This window comes from Drosophila melanogaster, chromosome 2R (assembly GCF_000001215.4).
Source record: "Drosophila melanogaster chromosome 2R".
NCBI classification, from domain to species: domain Eukaryota; kingdom Metazoa; phylum Arthropoda; class Insecta; order Diptera; family Drosophilidae; genus Drosophila; species Drosophila melanogaster.
In genome coordinates, this window is record NT_033778.4 from 20231025 (window position 1) to 20247826 (window position 16802).

The 16802-nt window shown below is 46.5% G+C and overlaps 8 protein-coding genes and 1 non-coding gene across 10 annotated transcripts; 6 read left to right on the plus strand and 3 right to left on the minus strand.

Moving 5' to 3' along the window:
• The first annotated feature begins 804 nt into the window (after positions 1-804).
• CG11044 (uncharacterized protein) lies at positions 805-3903 on the plus strand. The gene is made up of 6 exons (NM_137612.2): positions 805-1308; positions 1373-1512; positions 2208-2456; positions 2513-2857; positions 2916-3350; positions 3536-3903. The coding sequence occupies exons 1-6, from the start codon at positions 1221-1223 to the stop codon at positions 3812-3814; spliced, it is 1536 nt and encodes a 511-aa protein (NP_611456.1). The 5' UTR covers positions 805-1220; the 3' UTR covers positions 3815-3903.
• On the plus strand, positions 1773-1843 carry tRNA:Gly-GCC-1-11 (transfer RNA:Glycine-GCC 1-11). The gene has a single exon. It is a non-coding gene; the product is annotated as a tRNA-Gly (tRNA).
• A 67-nt stretch (positions 3904-3970) lies between the features above and the next one.
• CG44624 (uncharacterized protein) lies at positions 3971-4321 on the plus strand. Its single transcript, NM_001299696.1, has one exon. It carries the CDS (start codon positions 4062-4064, stop codon positions 4248-4250), a length of 189 nt encoding a protein of 62 aa, NP_001286625.1. The 5' UTR covers positions 3971-4061; the 3' UTR covers positions 4251-4321.
• A 199-nt stretch (positions 4322-4520) lies between these two features.
• On the plus strand, positions 4521-4921 carry CG44625 (uncharacterized protein). The gene has a single exon (NM_001299697.1). It carries the CDS (start codon positions 4590-4592, stop codon positions 4830-4832), a length of 243 nt encoding a protein of 80 aa, NP_001286626.1. The 5' UTR covers positions 4521-4589; the 3' UTR covers positions 4833-4921.
• Positions 4922-5210: 289 nt separating this feature from the next.
• CG11099 (uncharacterized protein) lies at positions 5211-8176 on the plus strand. 2 transcript variants are annotated; one of them, NM_137613.3, is made up of 5 exons: positions 5211-5944; positions 6003-6185; positions 6265-6412; positions 6669-6980; positions 7235-8176. In NM_137613.3, the coding sequence occupies exons 1-5, from the start codon at positions 5614-5616 to the stop codon at positions 7395-7397; spliced, it is 1137 nt and encodes a 378-aa protein (NP_611457.1). In that variant the 5' UTR covers positions 5211-5613; the 3' UTR covers positions 7398-8176. The 2 variants fall into 2 exon arrangements, with proteins under 2 accessions (NP_611457.1, NP_001286627.1); NM_001299698.1 differs by having other exon boundaries at positions 5357-5944.
• Positions 7471-8405, minus strand: CG13869 (uncharacterized protein). Its single transcript, NM_137614.3, has 4 exons — positions 8365-8405; positions 8173-8299; positions 7754-8109; positions 7471-7699 (listed from the first exon to the last, which is right to left on the minus strand). The coding sequence occupies exons 1-4, from the start codon at positions 8373-8375 to the stop codon at positions 7546-7548; spliced, it is 648 nt and encodes a 215-aa protein (NP_611458.2). The 5' UTR covers positions 8376-8405; the 3' UTR covers positions 7471-7545.
• A 506-nt stretch (positions 8406-8911) lies between these two features.
• Positions 8912-11849, plus strand: Efhc1.2 (EF-hand domain containing 1.2). The gene is made up of 5 exons (NM_137615.3): positions 8912-9133; positions 9188-9741; positions 9863-10382; positions 10450-10971; positions 11096-11849. The coding sequence occupies exons 1-5, from the start codon at positions 9083-9085 to the stop codon at positions 11744-11746; spliced, it is 2298 nt and encodes a 765-aa protein (NP_611459.1). The 5' UTR covers positions 8912-9082; the 3' UTR covers positions 11747-11849.
• Hacl (2-hydroxyacyl-CoA lyase) lies at positions 11728-14364 on the minus strand. The gene is made up of 4 exons (NM_137616.3): positions 14175-14364; positions 13461-13656; positions 12149-13388; positions 11728-12085 (listed from the first exon to the last, which is right to left on the minus strand). The coding sequence occupies exons 1-4, from the start codon at positions 14223-14225 to the stop codon at positions 11866-11868; spliced, it is 1707 nt and encodes a 568-aa protein (NP_611460.1). The 5' UTR covers positions 14226-14364; the 3' UTR covers positions 11728-11865.
• A 371-nt stretch (positions 14365-14735) lies between these two features.
• Positions 14736-16600, minus strand: ppk6 (pickpocket 6). Its single transcript, NM_137617.4, has 5 exons — positions 16092-16600; positions 15298-16034; positions 15104-15221; positions 14940-15049; positions 14736-14886 (listed from the first exon to the last, which is right to left on the minus strand). The coding sequence occupies exons 1-5, from the start codon at positions 16481-16483 to the stop codon at positions 14747-14749; spliced, it is 1497 nt and encodes a 498-aa protein (NP_611461.3). The 5' UTR covers positions 16484-16600; the 3' UTR covers positions 14736-14746.
• Between the last annotated feature and the right edge of the window lie 202 nt (positions 16601-16802).

Consider the following 16802-nt stretch of genomic DNA (forward strand, 5'->3'; position numbering starts at 1 on the left):
TGCCGCTGTCGTTTTCGCTGAATAAAAAGTAGAATGGTAGGGCCAAACAGGAGCCAGGAAAATGGCCAAATGCCTTGCTGCAGTTTCCTTGGCGGGGGCCCATCAACATAAACAGCTGTTTCCGCTAAGTGTACCTGGACACTCGACCAACTTGCCCATATTACGTATACGTAAGCAGCGAGCTGGTGTGTCGGCGTGTATGTGTGTGTGAGAAAATGACAATGCACAAGTGGACAGCGGAAAATCGGAAAACGGGATAACAGCTGGCTCAGTTGGTGGCATCGTCAAGGAAACGACGATGGCACCGTTTGGTGGCCGATGGAATTTTCTTCCGCCATCCCACTGAACGGCAAAGTGAGGTCAAGTGTCAAAGAAGAAGAATAAGATAACGTCAGAATTGGTAAGTAGCTTACAGCAGTTTTTCTCCTGTACTACTAAGTGGCGACTATTGTACTTTTAGACCACTGCTTAGAAAAATCATAATACATATGCACAAGAAGGTGATTTTATTTAATATTTTTGCATAATGTTATAAATTTCTCTCTATGCACTAATGTTATTACAGCACGTGCGTTAACGCACACTTAGCTGCACATGCAACGAAATACGGATCGATCAGATCACCACAGTTCAAAACAGTTCTAGTGTTTATTTATAATTTACACCTCAACAGCCAGCGGTGGCATCAACAAGTTGCTCCAATTCCGTGCCACGCAACGAAGGCCCTAAGACCTTGCCCAAAGTGCCGGTGTCTAATTTTAAAATCGGAAAACGAAAACAAACGAGAAATCGGAATCACAACAGTTGCCATATCATCTCGAGCGCAGTTCCAAGCATCAACAGAAATCAACAAAGAAATAATAACCAAAATAAATTGGAAGCGCTGCGAAGAGAAGACGAGTACCTAACAATTTCGAGCGCGAGAACTGAAAAACGTTTTTCAGTTTATCGAAAATAGCCAACAGTGCGATTTGAACATCTGAAAGAATCCCAATCTATTCGGGAGACAGTCGCTGGCCAAACGCGACGCAACTGCGAGTGCAGCGGACAGTCGGTCGGTCCAACTATATAAAAATAAACCGACAGCAAGAAGAAGCTGTCAGCGCAGGCTGTGCCAAAAAAAAAATTTCAAAATTAGAGTACATATAGTTCTGTGCCGTCGCAAGCGTTGTAAATATTTCGAAAATTCGTAAAATAATAATAACAATACCTCCACAAACATGAGTGAATTGGGCCTGAGGCGGAAGAGCAGCGCCCAGCTGGAGGTTATGCAAAAGGCTGGCTGGAAGATCGATGGAGACGAGAAGGGTAGGCCACAGACTCCCATGTCAGTCACCGGAATAATCTGAGTTTTCCCCACTTAATCAACCAGCCTGCTACATAGATGTGGACGAGGATGAGGACCAGGACACCGAAAACATGATAGAGTCCAATTGGCGGTATCTGCCTGATCTGGTACTCGAACAGATCTTTACCTACCTCACCCCCAAAGAGCGCTATTATGCCGGACTGGTAATTATCAAAATAGTTTTAAGTAAATTTCTTTAATCACATATTAAACACTATAATCGTAAGTCAAAGTCTTATATATATATATAACATATCTCTAGTATCGCACAAAATAGAGGTCATAATAAGAGATCGTTCTTTTAATAAGTTCCTTAATAAGCGAACGCAATATATAGAACAAATTTCTATTAATAAGGATTCAATTAACTTTAAAGCCTGATTACTCATAATTAGAGTTATTTTGCAAGCAACCCCTTCACCAAGCATCGGTGGTTCAGTGGTAGAATGCTCGCCTGCCACGCGGGCGGCCCGGGTTCGATTCCCGGCCGATGCATACGAACTTTTTTTGTCTAACTATCTGGATTTATAAACCTTAATTATTTTAAACATCGATTTTTTATAATTTAAAATAGCAATTTTATAGCTCGAGATAGCCAGATATGGTATTTAACCAAATATTTAGCAACATGTTTGATTTGTTTACATTTCTTTAGCTCAACCTGACCTTTGAAAAGCAAAACAAAATATGATCATATATTAGAAGCAGCTGCTCGGTATTCCAAAACATTAAAGTTTTTAGCTTGTTTGTTTCATACATATTATTATTCAATATGTATATAAAATCTAAGAAATCTACATCCACATTCCTACAGGTTCCATAACTAAAGTATGAAACTTCACTTTGTGAACTTTTCCAGGTCTGTCGGCAGTGGTATAGGGCCTTCTATTTACCAACTGTTTGGAATAACTTTTTGGTGGATGATCGCACTCTGACCAAACCGAAGTTCAACTACTATTCCGGCTGGCAGTTTTGTCTCGATCACATGCGAACCCAGTTCTGCCTTTCGAGGATCGGAAGATATGTGCGGGGAATCGAGTTTCGACCGTGGCACAGTTTCAATAATATCTTTCAGTTCATGACCATGTTAACGTGGAACATTGACAAGGTATGGGAATATTCACCTTATTAAAGAATCAACCTTATAATGTAAAACTTCTTTAGGGCAGAGAGGTGAATCCAGATACACAGTTCATTGGCATCGGTAGTCGTATACGAACTCTGGTCTACCACTTTCCGTGCAATATGTCGCAGCCGAATGATCCTGAAGGAATAAAGCTCTTCGGCACTGGAGGACAACTGCTAAGGGTTCTGAAGGAGCTGCTCCTGCGATTGACAGATCTTCACACTCTCAAGCTGGTGGACTTTGTATTGGAACGATACGAGGCGAATCACTTGCTGGACGAGGTCGTCTGCAGCTGCTGCACCAAAATGAGGGTGCTCAATCTGGTGAATGTGACCACAATGCATTGCCCCATTATGCATGTGGGTCTGTTTCTCAATCTGCAGGTGACAGCGATTCAATTTCATTTCTTGCTTCAGCACTAATCCAAATATCTTGATCCAGGTGCTCACCATATCCCCCCAGAACATAGACGATGACGTTTTGTCCCTGCTGGCGGACACCAAGTTGCGCCACCTGCACCTGCTACAAAACTGCTACACCCCCAGCCACCTGACAATAAGTGCTTGCGGCGTGAAGGCCTGGCGAAATGTGAAGAAGACCAATCCGCGCCTGCGCGTTCATCTCCGATTAGAGAATCTGACGGACGGCGAGGTGGTGTTGCAGCCGGAGGCGCCTGTCCACAGCATCACGTACTGTGCACCCCAGACCCGGATACGGGCCGAGCTACTCGTCCGAATGGTGGACCACTATAAGAGCACCCTGGCCGTCTATGGCCACGAGCTTCTGCCGCGCTTTTCAAGCCCCAAGCCTTTTCACAGTCGCATCGACAGCTTGATGTTGCTGATGTGCCGGCAGTGCTTTAATGTTGACACTTTGGTGAGTTCTGTCATATTCATACCACATCTCAGTGGGAAATCCCTTAAGTGGCATAATAGAGGCTATGTATTGGTGCACCAATATAATATCCAATTGGGATCAAAAATCTTCTAATTCGATTAGTAATGGGGATATTACTTAATTATATTGACACTTACTTAACACCTTGGCATCCTATCTCACAGATCATACGCGAAAAAGTTTCCACCTCGACGCTTTTACTCATTGCAAAAACGGCCAAGAATCTGCAGCATCTTCACGTGCGGCGATTTGCTGTGATTTTGCGATGCGATTGGCCAAGGCATCCGGAGTGGAGCAATGAGTTCTATGCCTGGTTGAAGCGAAATTCCCGATCCTATGAAGCCGTCGAGCGGGAGATCTCACAAATCTTGGGCTACAAGTGGCGCCTTCTTAGCGATCGAGACTTCAAGCAGCTGACTGTGAATGTCAAGTCAGGAGCCTAGATGCCAAGGATTCAACGAATTTTTGTATGCCTATTAAGACTTGTGATAAACGTTGTAGAGCTTTAATAAATAAACCAAATATTGAGACCAATTAACCGCTTGCAAAGGGATTATTGATATTTACTTTACTTTTGACTCTGTTTATCGATCATGGTGGGTGATTTCCAAAAAGCAGATGCCCGAATGATTTAAAAGCTAGTGCATTCGAGGTAAGTGCATCAGTTCGTTGAATCGCCCAACCTGAATCATGAATGCAGTATTCGCTCTCATTGTGCTTTTACTCATCTTTGTTGCCACTTTTGCAAAACCACATTTTGAAGTCGATCCCAACTACGTTTCCCATCACGATCCGCACCAAGTTCATCATTACTATCAGCACCACGATCCTCATGCTGATCCTCACTACGATCCGCATCACCACGACGATCATCATTAGTAAAAAGTAAAACATGTTATTCAACAATGTAAAAATACAATAAAAACTATCAAAACAAAAATCAACTTTTAGTATTCAATAAGGGCTAGATAAAAGTTATCTACTAAACTATCCAAAAAAGTCATCTGCAAAATAAAGCCAACAATTCGGTGAATAACATTGCGGGGGAAATACATATCATGGAGCAATTCGCACCTTTCGGCAGGTGAAATTCAATTTATTCTGTTTGTCCACGCTGCGATTGAAATTCCCAAAATCGTAACGCCACCATCATAATGCTTAAAAGCCGATAGCCTCTCCGCAGATTTGTCAGTCGTTTGCGAAATCTTGCCAAGAAACATGAAAGCTATAGTCGCTCTTATCGGAATCGTGCTGTTCGCCATTGCTGGAGCGATGGGTACACCTGTTGTTGTTGGACTGCCTCTTCCGCTGCCAATTGGCGTGGGATTCGGAATACCACAGCCTCCACCTCCGTCGTACGGATACTATTCGTATCCACATCACCATCACCATCATCATAATCATGGATATGGCTATGACTACGGTTATGGAAACTATGGATATGGAAACTATGGATATTGAGGAACCACTGACTGGAATTTAAAATTTTATGGAATTTTATTTATTTATTAAACTATTTATACAAATAAATCACAATTAACAACATGAAGACTATGGCACTTCAGTAACATGTAAAAGTAAAAGCTCAGGTAGATTTATCCAACCTAGTTAACTTTCCTTAAGAAATTTTATGGAAACTTGCCATAACCCCTTTTATTTGCCACAAAGCTCTTGCAACATGGGAGCTTCGAAAGCTTGCCCTTTGCATTTGGCTTGCAGCAACGACCTTGAATGCACAGCTACAACCCGAAAAGGGGAGGGCGAATCAATGCACCAGGAAAATTCAATGTCAGTGCCAAAGCTCGGAAGGCATTTAACCGCCTACAAAACTAAACGGTATACTTTCGGGCATTCATCGCATTACGTATACGCCGCGCTGGTCAGTGAAAGGTGCTATGATGGGCGATTTGTTATTGCAACAATAAATAAGTAAGAAGAAAATAAAATTCGAAGGCGGTGCTCGCGAGAAATTGCGACAGGCGGCCAGTGAGACAAATTTAGCCGAGATAGATAGAGATTCTTGGTGGAGAGCAAACTGTTGCTGCTGATTCTAGTGGTGCTGCCACTGGGCCTGAGCCACTGGGTGGCTGTGGTGGCGCTGGTGGCGGTGGCAGTTTTTGTTTGGCGGGCGGCGGTGCCAAATGATGATCATGACCGCGTAGAGACGCAAATAAATATAATTGAAACACGATCAAACTATAAGCAAATACGCCAATTGTGTAACTGCAACGGTATCGTCAAAATGAACAAAACGATTCTGCACTGGAGCTACCTGAATTTCAAGGATGTCCCGATGGATCTGTTCCTCTACGAGGATCTCGAGGAAGTCTACCTCAAGGAGAACTTCATCTCGGTGATACCCAAATGGCTGCTGAACATCACCACACTGAAGTTTATTCATTTGGCTGGCAATAATCTGAGTGAACTGCCGGTGGACATCTATATGCTGGAGAATCTGGAGTTCCTGGACGTATCCAACAATGAGCTCAAGGAGCTGCCCCCCACACTGGGTCTCCTGTTGAATCTCCAGCAGCTGAATGTGTCGGGGAATCAGCTCACCGAACTACCAGTGGGTGAGTAGGATGGTTTACAGTCCCCACCATGGAATCCATTCACTTGTACCGCTTGCAGAGCTAAGTGGTTTGCGCAATCTGGAGCACCTGAACATTGGCAAGAACCAATTTCGACGCCTGCCGGTTCAGCTGAGCGAGTGCGTCCGCCTCAACGAGCTGAATGTGAGCGACAACGAGGCGCTTGTCCACATCCCCGAGCGCATCTCCAACCTGCCCATGCTGCAGTCCCTCGCCGCAGATCGTAAGTACACCCGGGTATCGGTATCCGGATCGTGAGATCGGGGTAAGTAGAGCACACTAATGTCTGCTCTCGTTGGCAGGTTGTGCGCTCGTCTACTTGCCGGCAGCTCTCTCCAAGTTCATGAACCATGTGCGCATCTTCCACAACACCGCTATCAACTACATACCCATGGTCTATGAGAGGTTCTATCAAAACTTTTACGACAACCGCCAGAGGAATACTCCCGTGTAAGTAATTGCATTAACTCTAGCGCTATTGAATTGGAGCTGCTATGATAAATATTTGATTGATTTATTTGGCAGCCCAATGTCTTTGAGTTTCGTAAACAAAATTGGGTCTTAATAAATTCGAACTGTTTGTCGGTGATGTGCATTTCCTGGCAGATTGCCTTTAATCATGACAAAGGGATTTCAGTTAAATTGTAGCAAGCAAAGTAAAAAAAAACAAGAAATTAAGTAATTTGCAAACATATCCTCTTTCTAGCGCCGTGCATCGCAAGGGTTTGTTTTGGGTCCGCGAGCTGGAGACCAGCACCAGGTTGCTTCTTCCGGTTGGCACCCGCACAGTATTTCCGGTTCCGTCGGTGGAGAACCGCGTTTCGCTCTACGATGACTGTCTGCACGCTCTGCAGACGCTGAACCGCTTCACGCCCGTATATGAGAATGTAGCCATGCATCGTCTGCTCCCAGAACCGTACATCAGTTCCCACATCAACAATGGACCCATCGCCCGCTGCACGAACTCCACCTGCTCCAGATGTCTCTATACCTCGTACTACTTCATGGTTGTGAAAAGGTGGGTTGGGGTTACGCTAATGTTTGCTTGGCGTTAGTCATGTGGTAATTGTTTTGATACTGCCCAAACCGGTCCGCTTTCTAATTGGGAGAAACGGACCTATCGCAAGAAGTACAGTGAAGACAGCTTACGAAGGAAATGCTTTCTCAAGATTATACTTCAATCGTAATCCTTTCTTCAAATTGCGGGTTTAGCTCTTACACTGCCATATTATAGTTTGTCTTGAATGATTGATAACCAATTACCCTTTATAGGCGTGGCAGTACATCCAAACAGCTCTTCACCTGCAACTTCTGCACCAACCGATGTGGTCTCCTTTGGTTGACTAGCAATGATAAGAAGTACTACCAATTGGCTTGGCGAGTCTCAGATGATGACGACGATGATGAGGAAGAACACATGGCCAGCAACAAATAGAGCTGCAGTAATTGAGATAAACTCGCTGTATATAATTATTTAGTTATTATATTTAATTATTATTAATTAGTTTTGTACATGTCATGTAAATGTTATCGAACTACTGACAGCCAGCGCCACGTGTCCAAAGAGAAATCGAATTTTTCGGCTAAAGAAAACTCTGTTTCGGTCCTCGCTCATGGAGGTGTAGGTAGTCATCCAAAATGCAATGATGGGCCTCTGGAAAGGCATTTCGGCAGTCAACGCCATGGCGACCCATCCTGTAGGCATCCAAATATCTCACGTCCAGCGTTTGATGAGGTCTAAAGGTTACATAGAGTTATCTATGGCTTAAGCTTACGCGAAAGTCAACTTACCTTAACAACCTGTGGAGCAGTTGGGCGTAGAGTCCACTATGCTCATCCACCTGACCATTCTCGCAGATCAGACGATCCAGACAGGCACTACCATTTTGACCCAACTGGTTCATATAGGCCTCGGCGAACTTGAATAGCAGAAGTTGAGGCTCGTCCACCAAAAGACGAGCTGGAACGGATGGAGGAGCAGGTTGGGTCAATGGTCCCTTGAGATTTCGGGAGCCATCCCAAAGTTTCCACCAGTAGATTGGAGTTTGCGGCTCATTGAACTGATAGTGAAAGTTCATCAGCCAAACCAACTGGCGCCATGCCTTTTTCTCCATAAACGGAGCCGGAAATGCACATCCCGAAACGAACTGTAGTGACACATATGTATTATTGTATATCGATCAATACTCAATAAATATTTGATGTCCAACCTTGATTACACCGCCATTCTGATAAATCAGGAACCGCTTTTGCCTTCTGTGATGTCGCCACGAAGTGAGATTGGCCTCTAAAGCACTCACAGCCTCGAGAGTGAAAAGGAACAGTATGATTTTCGCCCTATATTAGAGTAGATGATATGTCAGTGGAAACTAAAAATAACACTTCATGGCTTATTAACTCACAAAAGGTTCATGTTGTCCGCTCGAGCTCTTGGCAACGTTTACCGCCTCGATTCTTACAGCTTCGCAGTCATGGCATCGTTCTACGACAGTTTGTAAGCCGTCTAGATGGGTGTGTGTATGGTGTTAAAGAGAGGTGAGAAAAAGCACGTGATCATATGGGTTCCCTACTTTTGCCTGTCCGACTAATTAGCAAACACTGCGTCTGAGCCACCAGACTACTTTAAACGGTGGCCATGACTTCAGAAAGTCATTGGACCGATTGCAGTGATTGAAATGCTTTCAGGTTCAACGGAAACATCGCTGCGTGACGTGAGTCAACTACAGGTTGGACTGGCACTTGACGGTTGTATGTGACTACAAACTAGAGCATGTTAAGGTAAAGAACATTTACATAGTCATATACATTATAATCATAACCATACTTTGCTTGGTAACCGCTACCAGTTGCAGTTAGTCGCGTTGACTTGTTGTCCAGTTGACTTTTTGGGGCTGCCATGGTGAGGTGGCATTACCATAGTTCCGTTTGTTCCATTTATCGAATAGCAGCGTAAATGTCGGAACACTCAAGCAGTCCAGTCCAAAAATCAATTGCGTGGCGTTAACTGCCATATAACTGCTTTTGGCTTCAAGGCAAATGTAACCACAACGATTTGGCGCAGGAAGTGCAGCAAAATTTTTATTTTGGTTTAGACAAAAGAGTACGAAATTATCTGTGCAAATGATGCGACTACCGGGAATGCCCATGCTACCAGGTGCGCAGTTCTACGATGTAAGTGTTGGCGGTGGGGTGTCCTCCAATTATTAACCTACGATTTCCCGACAGCGTGGAAAGCGTCGCCATCCGCGGCAGCAAACGCTGATGCACTACCAGGGCATTCAGATGCTTTCGGACCGCCGGGAGCCGGAACTGGTGGAGCCCAATGGCATTGTGGCCGATCCCAAGTGTCCGCCCGTGCCCGCCCAGCTCAATAGCCTGTGGGCTCCGAAGGCCACCACCAAGTTGCCACCCTGGTTGGCCTACGACAAGCAGGTGCTGTGCTTCAACGCCTACTTCAAGGAGAACCTGACGGAGATCTATCACGCTCCCTACCAGGTGCGCAAGGTGAAGATCTTCTTCTACCTCGAGGATGGCACCATGCAGGTCACCGAGCCGAAAGTGGAGAACTCAGGCATACCGCAAGGCTGTCTAGTTCACCGCCAGCGCATCCCAAAAGCTCCACCCACCGACCGCGAGTTCATCTCCATCTTCGACCTGAACGTGGACACGGATGTGCAGATCTTCGATCGGGTGTATCACATCAGCGGATGTGACGTCTTCACGAGGCAGTTCCTCAATCGAGCTGGCATCTTCGTGCCTGAGGCCCAGCAGGAGCCATGGTAAGTCAAGTATTCCTCTTTCCACATTCAAGTATTTTAATTTCATGAAGACACATTTAATGAATATTGCTAAGTAATGATGAATTGAATGAATCAATGCCTACTTTTATTTCTTACTTAGTGATCCCACAACAGAAATTCGAAAGCGATCAGGCTTGAAGCAAACGGGTAATACCGCCACTTCGGCTTTGCCCAAAAAACATGCGTTTGCCCAGTTCCTGGAGTTCGACAGGCGAGTCCTTAAGTTTCAGGGATATTGGAACGATCGTAGTGAGTTTGGTGATGTGCGAAAGCTTGAAGTCTGCTACTACCTGGCCGATGACACAATTGACATAAAGGAGAAATTTCCACGAAATTCTGGGCGAGAAGGTCCCACGACTTTTCTAAAACGAGGCAAGTTGCCAAAGGAGTTTTCTGGTCTTCCTTTGCCTGGGCAACAAACGGCCATGACGTTGCTTAATGTGCTGGGAAACAGTATGCGCGATGTGCGTTACGTAGCCGACCCGTTGAACACTGGTCAAAAAGAGGTTCAACATTACACCGATCAGGATCTGCAAATAGGCGCAGTGCTAAATGTTTTTGGGAGGAGTGTCGTACTTACAAGCTGCGATCAGTTCACACAGAGCTACTACAGAGAAAAAGTAAAGTACACTTAATCTTATAATTTATATATCATACATTAAGTTGACCTCCTATTATGTTTTTAAGTACGGCATCCAGGAATTCAGCCCTCAGCCGATTCCAGAACGAAGTGATATTCGACCGTACACTCAGGGTGGCATGGGATCCCGCCGATTGCCACCCTACAATGGCTGGGGTAGCCACGAGGATTCCGAAGGCAACTGTATCACCGTGGAGCCCAAACCGCCACAGGCCGATTTCAAGAAGCTCTTCAAGTACGACGGATGCATCCTGCGCTTCGGAGCCAAGCTGATCTCGGCCATTCGGGATAATGGAGAGCGTGACTTTGTCATCAGCTATTTCCTGGCCGATGACACGTTGCAAATCTATGAGACGTCACGTCGAAACTCGGGCTTCCTGGGCGGCGAATTTCTTAAAAGGGCACGTGTGCCACTGCCGGGTCAGGATATGTACAGCTCATCAAGACCTGAATACTACAGGGCCAATGACTTCTATATAGGACGCACAATGACTCTTAAGGATCACATTTTCCACATTGTTTCCGCTGATGAGTTCACGCTGATGTACATGGAGCAACATCCCAGCGAGGTAAGTATAATTTATCGACAGTGTTCTGAACCAATTAAATTACTTAATGTCTATTTAATCAAATATCATCCATATATCGTTATAGTTGCAATTCTATAATAATTTGCATACATTCTATTTTCAGTTCCCCGTAGCGGACATTCAAAAAATCATGCAGAAGATACGCGAGGCAGTGCGTCCGGATTACAAGCAGTTTGTGCTGCGCTGCAAACCGGATGGTGACCTCGGCGACTATACCGCCGTTAGCTTCGAAACGTTGCGCTCGACTCTCCTGTCCTATCTGTCCAAGGATTGCCTGCTCAACCATGAGATTGTGACCGTGTGTCGCTTTTTCTCGGCTGAGCAGGCAATGCCTCCCAGCTGCGATAGGAATCGAGTGCGAGCTGCCGCCCAACTGGAGCTGAAGCGAGCTTTGTGGAACGGCATGGATCAGCTGAACGATCATCTGAGCCACATTAATCCGGCGTGCAAGCCGTACATCAGTGAAGGTCAAGTGAGGTCTACTTTGCGAGGCTGCCGGCTGCCCTTCAGCTTGGAGCTGGTGGAGGACATACTGATGGTGCTGCAGCGCAACGGACAGAACGAAATCGAGGTGCGCGACTTTCTCGCCTTCTTCAACATGCGCAACGACCAAGTGCCCGACATTGCTCCTCTCAACATTGCCTTTGAGCTCTGCCCCAAGTTGCCCTTCCTGCACAAAGGGCGCCTGGTGGACTTCACCTGGTTCCTAGACTACCTTGGAATAGAGGAAGAACTAAAGCGAGCCAACAATTAATGAGTAGCCAACAATAATGAGGGCGTATCAAAAATTGCATGTATATACAGAAAAATTCGTGGCAATATAACTTTCGGAATGGTGAACATCGTGCTTAAGACCTAAACCTTAATGGTATTCTACAGTTTTGACTCTGTGAGCCAGTTGAAGGACTGCGGCTTGCGATCGGATGACGGGCTGATGGCCACATTAATGATGGTTGGCCTGTCGGTGAGCTGATTGGCCGCCTTGACAGCCGCCTGCAGCTGTTCGATCTCTGTGCAGAAGTAGCCCTTCATGCCGAACATTTTCATCATCTCCTCGTAGCGCACCTGAACTCCCAATGCCGATGGTGGTGTGCTGCAAGATAAGATTAGCCGTAAGTAGTTGTACCAGATAAACCGATAAGCTACTAGCACTCACATTTGGGTAAGATCGCCCTCACTGCGAATGGCCTCAAAAGTGTCCTTGTCGAAGCCGCCATAGATGCCATTGTTGTTCACAATCACAATGGTGACGGGCAGCTTATAGCGCACCATAGTCTCAATTTCCATGCCCGAGAATCCAAAGGCGCTGTCTCCCTCCACGCACAGGACTCGCTTTCCGGGCGCAAAGTCGCGGCAGAAAAGCGCGGCGGCCACGGCGAATCCAGGACCCACGCCCATGGTGCCAAAGGTACCGGCATCCAGGCGATGACGGGGCTGCTCGTTCAGCAGCATGGAGCGACCAATATCCATGGTGTTGGCTCCCTCACTAACAATGATCGTGTCCTTGGGCAGCAGCTCACGGAGATGGTGGAACACCGCGTAGTAGTTCAGCGGCGTCTCCGTGTTCAAAGACATCTTTTGCACGGTGTCGCGGTTCTGCTTGCACTTGACGGCCAACTGCTTCCACCAATCCTGCTCGTAGCCGAAGCGGAAGTTAACAGCGTTCATTTGCTCAAACAATTGCTCGGCGAATGGACGGATGTCCGCCTGGATGGCCACCGAAGCCACAACCGAGTTATGCAGCTCCTCAGGATTGATGTCCACCTGGATAAACTTCACGTCCTTGTCGTAGCGTGGAGCCTTTCCGAAATGGAGAATCCAGTTGAGGCGAGCGCCCAGGAGCAGCACCACATCGGCCTTTTGCAAGGCCAGGGTGCGAGCCGAGGAGACGCACTGCGGAGCCGTATCGGATACAACGCCCTTGCCCATGGGAGTGGGGAGGAAGGGCAGGTTGGTGTTCTCGATGAAGTGGCGCAGTGTGTTCTCGGCATGGGCGTAGGCGGAACCCTTGCCCACGATCACCAAGGGTCGCTTGGCCTGTCGCAACAACTTGGCGGCCCTGATCACATCATCGTGCGGGGGATAGGCTAGTGGGGGAGCCGGATGGGCCAGCGCCTTGTAGATGCTGGCCTCCTGGGCCTTGGACTGCAAGATATTGCCAGGGAAGTCCAGGTAGGCAACGCCAGGGCGTCCATAGGTGGCATAGCGCACCGCTTTTTCCACGTGCAATGGAATTAGAGCAGCAGTGGCCGGACGGGCAGCGTACTTGCAGTACGGCCGGGACAATTCGACCTGCGGGCACTCCTGAAAGCCTCCGATTCCCTCGTGATCCTGGTTGGTGGCACCACCAATAACGATTAGTGGCCAGCAGTTCACCTGGGCATTGGCCATGCCACCTGGATGGTAAAGTGAGAGGGATTAGTGAGGATTAGCCTATCTGGAATGTCTTAGTCTTATTTTATTCTTACCCGTAACATGGAGCAGTCCCGGTCCGGACACAACCAGGCACACTCCCGGCTTTCCAGTCAGGTAGCCAATGGCCTGGGCAGCATAGCAGGCGGCTTGCTCGTTGCGCATTCCGATGTACTTCAGTCCGGCGGCCTGGAAGGCCATGGACAGCTCGATGACCGGGATGCCGATGATACCAAAGACATATTCCACGCCCTTAGGAATACAGTGTACATATTTAGATTATCTATTCAGCCATCAATCAATAAATCAAGTCAATAACTATGGAAATTTATAGAGCACATCACTATCCAATGTGCAAACACGTTCTTAAGTGATTTGCCCGGAATCCGGTTAAAGTATTATTGATTTTAATCTGCCCCCCGGCGATTATCGCAGCTGCAAGCACCAATGTGTTTGGGTCGTGGTCCCAAACCTTTGGAACATGGTCTTTATCAAATCCGCTCCGTCTTTTATTAACCGGAGTAATCGGGGGACATTCTCACCAACAAAACAACAACAACCACACCTACAGTTACCAAGTGTTTTTGAACTTTGCACAACAAACAGGTGCCTCAAGATAAGAGACCACTCCATTGTTCTTGCCAGCGCCACAGATTCCGCGGCCCCCGTTCACAAATGAGATATATAGTAGTTGGGCAATATCCCAAGTGCAGAAAAGTGCAGTGCCAAAATGTCGGACAAATGGCTGGACGACCAGGTGATCCTCTTACCTGTTGCTTCAAAGATTCTGCAATTATCTGCACGGCTTCAACTTCGGCCATTTTGCGCGGTTTTCAGTGAGAATTGTACTAAAAATGTAATTTACGCCGCCGCGTTTTCTTGCGTACTGGCCCAAGAATTTGTTAAACAAATTAAAATGTAGAGTCCAACAGAAGCGGTGACCGCTATCGATGCATTGGTATCGATGATTTCCTACCCCCCGCACAGCGATTGTTGTGGCTATCGATGCGCACAGTCAGTGTATACTTATGCGATAGTCATTGAAAGGAAACATACTTTTAATTATGCGAGCAAATTCTGAAAGGTAACTGCAAAGCTCGAATCATTTCGTCAGAAAGATAAAATGCCAGTGATTTTTTTAACATTGCTGATATTTGAAACACTCTCATCTCTACTAACCCCATATACCAAACGTGTGTAAAAATCAGTTGTGAAAGAATACCAACATTGACATACCAGCTCGTTATCGATGCGACAGCCCTTTTATCGATAATTTCTAATTTCCCGCCTATGTTCGAAATTTTTTCTAAGATACCATAATTTCTTTTTTTTTGTATTTGCTTTATTGCCATGCCTTTCTGGGTTGCTGAACCTTCTGCAGTTGATAGTTTATGTATAAGCGATATGTGCAATAGTAAAAGAACTCAACTACTGAAATCATACTTAGTCCGAGGCAGAGGTTAAAGATGCCACCCAAATCCGCTGAAATGAGTGCAATTAAAATATTTCATCTTTGAGACGGCTTATCCACTCACATAATAGTCCTATCCAAGACATAACAGTCACTTTCCGGATAACTGGAACCACTTGTTTGGCCAAATAGACCCGGAGCACAAAACTGTCGTTGTTAAGCAATTCCGGAGAGCTGTGGAATAAAAACCAGTCAATAACCCATTAAGTTATCCATATTATTACTTACTAGAAGCGGCTGACTGAGTACTTATGCTGGTTGAGATCGGTTTTGTAGGACAGCGTGGAGTAGGTGACATCATAGCAATTGGGCAGGCACTGATCACAGCGCACACTTTTGAAGTTATCTACCCAGATAGAAAGGTAACCCCTTTATATTAAGGAACCCCTCTTTAAAACCACTAAGCCCTAAACCATACCCACCATAGTTGGCAGAATAGCAGAAGGTGTCGTTTAGATTGCACTCCTTGAACTTGTTGCCCACGATGGGCAGCAGATACGGATGGCAGCCGCACTTCTTGACGATGGCCTCCGTCTGGCAGGCGAGAAGGCAGGCGGCCTGGCGATAGTTGCTCAGCTGCAGGTCGCCCGAGATGAGGCAGTCCCTCTTACGTTCCGAAAGTTCCAGCACCTCCACCGAGGAGCTCTGCACCGTGGGCGATACCTCCACAAAGCTTTCGGATTGAGCGGTAATGGTCACCGAGGCAGCAGCCTCAGTCACGTAGTCCATGGGATGGTGAACCAGTACTATCAGGCCAGTGTTTAAGTTCCGCTCGCTGCCCTCCGCACCCACGAAGGTCAGTCCGCCATCCATCCCAAAAATGTTGGCCGAGAAGGGCACGAAGCTGGCGTTCCTGGGATTATAGTTGAAGGAACAACAGGGTCCCAGATACGCAGTGGTGGGAATGAACGATAGGTACTCGTGGCTCTGGTTGCACTGAAACTCCGTGTGGCCCCAGAAGCAGCGCTTCACGTAATCGAAGCAACCCGGACTGACGGCCATGGCCGCCTCCCAGATGGACACGTTGTTCAGCCGAAGAACGGCATCGGTGGCCCGATAGCTATCGTGTCCCGGCGGCTCAAAGCTCTGATCCGTGAAGGCGTTAAGGAAATCAAATCCAGCGATCACCTCTGCCATGTCGTACTCCTTGGGAATTTTACTTTAAGGGAAGGAAAACTTTTAGTGGTTATTCTAAGCTTACTTCCGAGCTCCTTACAGCGTCTTGACATATCGATCGACCCGCTCCGAGTTGACCACCTTCGGACTGCAGATGGTAACGCCCGGAAATGCGACATCCGTGATGGAAAGATCATTGGAGATGGTGTTTAGAATGGGGTAGGAGTAGAACTTCAGCCACAGCAGCAGGGTGAGGTAGATGCTCAGCAGGAGCAACTGCAGCAGTACCGAGGACCAGATGAACCGGGACAGACCGTAGGTACGATTCCGACGCATAAGCCACATGCCGCTCACCTTGGTCCGCTCCGTGTACTCCCAGAAAGTGGCCAATATGGCTGTCCTAATCAAACTTGGATCCTTTCCACGCTTTCTGCTCCCATCGCCTTTGGAGTTCTTTTTTCCTGGCGTTGGCCACTTTCCCGATTCTATCATTTTGTACTGTCTGCAGCTGGTGCTCAACTTCCTTGCTTTTATAGGCCAGGCTAGTGTCCTTAATGCCTGGAATAATGGGTGCTAATTATAGGTTAATGGAGTGACTAACTTGTGACCATTAGCCGTATGTTAACTATTCTAAAAGTTTATTGGTCGAATTAATTAACTTGTACACTATAACCATTAATTATAATACTCTGAGATGTGTGGATATAATAAATATTTTGAGTAACTGGTATTTCCCTCAATTTCTATGACTAAATCTTTTAATTTTGATTTTAAAATGAATTTTCACACCTTATAAATTGCGTTTTTGACT